The following is a 3,725-nucleotide window of genomic DNA, read 5'->3' as shown; positions in this document are numbered from 1 at the left end:
GAGAGAGAGAGAGAGAGAGAGAGAGAGAGAGAGAGAGGAGGGCTGGAGGAACCTTTCATAAATCCTATAAATCCTGCCCTTTTTTTTTTTTTCTTCTGCTTTGTGGCAAAAAAAAAAAAAAAAGAAAAACGGGTCTCGATACAATAAACATCCTCTGAGGGCTGCAGGGACGCTGCTGCCGGAGGTCTGGACAGTGTCACCCCGAGCCACGGACATTTGCAGGGCTGCAAACGCAGCCAGAAAATAAATAAAGGGCCGCCCGTCACGCTCGCGGGTGGGAGAAGTTCCGTGGGAATCTCGCAGAGAGGACATTCCAGGGATTAGTCCTGGAAAAAACCAACATTTTGGGGCCAAAGCCACCCCCCCAGACAGCAGAGTGGCGAAGGTCGCACCCAGAGGTGAAGTGGGTTTAGGGTAAATAATGGAACGTTTACTAATCACATGCAAATATCGGCTGCCCGTTGGGTGACTGAGAGGCGGGAAAGGGTAAAACGAAGGGTTACGGACACACCACGTATTTCTATTTTATTTCCTTTGCCTCCTCTGAAATTATGACTGAAGCCATAAACCTTTACACCAATTAAATGGACCATTATAAATACACACACACACACGCCATTGCAACGTTTCCTCCACGTAAAATGAAATATATTGAATATTTTTTAAAAAATAATCCGGTTAATCTTGCCCTGTAAGTACTGCCTCTTACAAATTTGCACGGCTATTTCCTTAATGTAATTGACTTGATCTAATATGCAGAATTAAATATTAAAGAGGAAGAAAGCTGTTAATAATTGATACTGTTAATCCTGCTACCCATCCTTTAATGACAATGGAGGGCCGTGCTTCATAACAGGTTTTTATTCGGTTTGGGTTTATTTTTTTTGGTCGTATTTTGGATCGTTAAAATACATTTTAAATGCCAGCGTTGCTTTATCTGCTCACTAGACACAAATCCCTGAACAGGAAAGCGAATGGGAAGCGGTTCTGGCACGTCTTTTCCTTAAAATCCAGCAAATAATTTAAGAGATTCCTGCGCCATACACAGGGCAGAGATCCATTATGAAGAAATACTCTCAAAAATGGAAAGAGTCAGGGAAATCGGAGGGAGGACTTTCTGCAAAACAGCTTCGTCTTCCAGCCCTGGCAGGCTCTCACCATCAGCCCAAATTAAACTATTATTTAAAACAAAATATGCGCCGTAACCGCACGCCATCGAAACCACACAGCATCCTCCTCGCGCGGGTCCCTGCACTCACTTATAACTTAATAACATCTTCTTGGACAAGATTTTTATATATTCAATTTCAGGGACATTGAGCACAGGACCTGGAGATTTAATTCCCTCCAATCATTCACCTCACGGTTGCAGTTTGTTCTGGATCTCTGCCCAGCACAATAGAACAGGACTTTCTTTTTGTGTGAGTGTGTGTGTGTGTGTGTGTGTGTCTGTGCGCGAGTTAAACCATAGGAAAAAAAAAATAATGTCACTTTAACATCCTGCACAAGGAGGGGAGGAAATCACGGGGGCCAGAATATTCTGTGTTTTTAATCCTGTGGCTGCCACGGCAAAACCTCCGTGGCTGTTCCACGTCGAGTGAAAAGAAAGCAGGCGTGGATTCAAAGGGAAGGAGGATGTCAGGGCGGCCCGTGCTCCGAGGAGTTCCACCCTCGGCGGGGGCTCCTGCTCTGCCAGTCGGGAAAAGTTCGGCTTTCCCTGCGAAATATTTTTACTGGGAGGGCGAAGCCAAGTTTTCCTCTCTCCTCCTGCCCGGGTTTCACCTTCCAGCTGCAAACCAGGTACCAGCCGGGCAGGCACGAGGTGCAGATACCGATTCTTCCTCACTCGAACGCATTGTTATCATTAGCAACGCTGTTATTATCATTAGTATTAATAATAGCGCGATTAATCGCGTTGCTGATGGCATTATTAAATATTTTCAAGGCGAACGAGCCTTTTTCTATATTTCAACGGGCAAAAGACGAGCCAGCTCGCCGAAAAAGCCAGTGCTGAAGTTTAAGCGTTTCCCCAATCTGGCTACATCACAAATAAAAGCTGATATAAAAGCTAATTAAGTTGGAAGCGCCCCCCTTCTCTCTTTTTTTTTTTTTTTTAACTAGGAAGGAGCGCGGCTTTGAAATATTCATACCCGGAATGTCGTCGCGTTTAATAAACGAACGATTAAACCCACAAACGAACGAGCCAGCGCGAGGAATGAACGCCGGGCAGGGGCAGCAGAGCCCGGCAGGAGCCGCGGAGGGAGCGCGGTGGCCCCGGGCTGATGCGCCGGGCACGGCAAAGCCCCGCTGCTCTTCGCTTCCCCCCCACACACGGGAACTTTTCCTCGGCGATTTCGCCTCTTTTCCCCCCTTTCTCCTCCTTCTCCCCCTCTCCCTTCTCCCCAGCATTCCCCGGCTCCCCCCGTCCCTTCCCTTCCCGTCCCTTCCCTTCCCGGCTCCCGCACCCGCGCCTTTCCTCCCGCTTACTAAAGCGTCTCTGCTGCCGGAGCCAGCGCTCTGGAGGAAAGAGGGTGACTCGCTCCAGCTTTTGTCCGCTCTGGACTCCGTTTAAGCCCAGAGACGACGCTCATTTTTATTTTTATTTTTATTTCCCGGCAGAGACAATGCCACCCCTCTCCCCTCCCCACCTCTCCCCTTAGGTTGGCATCAGCAAAGCCGAGACTTTTCTTTAAGCCCCGATTTTAAACTTTACGCAGCATTGTCCCCTTTTATTGCACCTCCTCCAGCTTTTATGCTGTTTACTTCCTCACTTTTATAACTTACTTTGATCTGTCCTGTCTTTGTCTTCGCTTCCTTCACAAACTTTATTGTCCTCGAAGCTGGGCCTTTGATTGGAAACGATCCCTTCCCTTGCAGCAGAAGTTTCTAAATTGTACTCCTGTGTTCCCTGTTTATGGACATCCCCGGGACGGCCCAGCAGCGGCTCTGCCTTAACAGACCCCTGCCCGGGGAGGTTCTCTGCCCTGGGTACTGGATCCAGCCAGCTCCGGAGGTACCTGCTCTCAGATGGGACGCTTTGATGTTGAATATATGGATGGTAGACGGCAGGAAGGGTACCAGAAGAATGTGGATTCAAAGGAGTCCAGGAGGCGCTGAAAACTGGAGGTTTTGGCTGAAAACTACAGGAGGGGAATTCTAGATGCTCATTGTGCCCAGCTTGCCTGGAACTCGAATATTGCCCAGACGAAAATTTAGCTGAAGGCGAGTCTTCGCTCTCATGACTTATAATGGAGTCGACATAATAATTGCTAAGAGTCCCAGAAATGGACATTCTCAGACATCATACAAAGCACGGTTCAGTGAAGGGAAAAAAAAAAAACCATATATAGGACAGATCTAGATTTGTACTCTACCCCCTTCTCCAACTTCCCAGCCAACAAAGTACAGTTGGGCTGCTGTGTTGTGAGCTCCCAGCGAAATGATTGGTCAAACTTTTTTCGTGTGCCTGATAAAGCGTCAGTCTCGGCGTAAATCAATCGAAGCCGAGGGGGCTGCGCTGCGCTGTCATCCGCCCTTGCATTCCATATCAAGGATGGATTGTTTTATGTTTATGCAATGTTGCAAAACGTCAGGAGTTTTCGAAAAAAAAAAAAAAAAAGCCACCGAATGGCCAAAGCCGGGGCTGATATTCCTAAATATCTCCCTTCCCAGGTTTGCTCCTGGAATATTATGGGTTGGGGTCCGAAAGGGGGAGGAGGGGGGGG

General features: G+C 47.9%; 1 protein-coding gene across 1 annotated transcript; it reads right to left on the bottom strand.

Annotated features, from left to right (window-relative positions):
* Positions 1-2,540: 2,540 nt before the first annotated feature.
* On the bottom strand, positions 2,541-3,442 carry HOXB9 (homeobox B9). The gene has a single exon (XM_017837104.1). It carries the CDS (start codon positions 3,290-3,292, stop codon positions 2,774-2,776), a length of 519 nt encoding a protein of 172 aa, XP_017692593.1. The 5' UTR covers positions 3,293-3,442; the 3' UTR covers positions 2,541-2,773.
* Between the last annotated feature and the right edge of the window lie 283 nt (positions 3,443-3,725).

The sequence above is a fragment of the Lepidothrix coronata genome, unplaced genomic scaffold (genome assembly GCF_001604755.1).
Source record: "Lepidothrix coronata isolate B3197 unplaced genomic scaffold, Lepidothrix_coronata-1.0 Scaffold291, whole genome shotgun sequence".
In the NCBI taxonomy this organism is placed as follows: Eukaryota; Metazoa; Chordata; class Aves; order Passeriformes; family Pipridae; genus Lepidothrix; species Lepidothrix coronata.
Note: the sequence above shows the minus strand (reverse complement) of the source record. Positions and strands in the feature narration are given on the sequence as shown.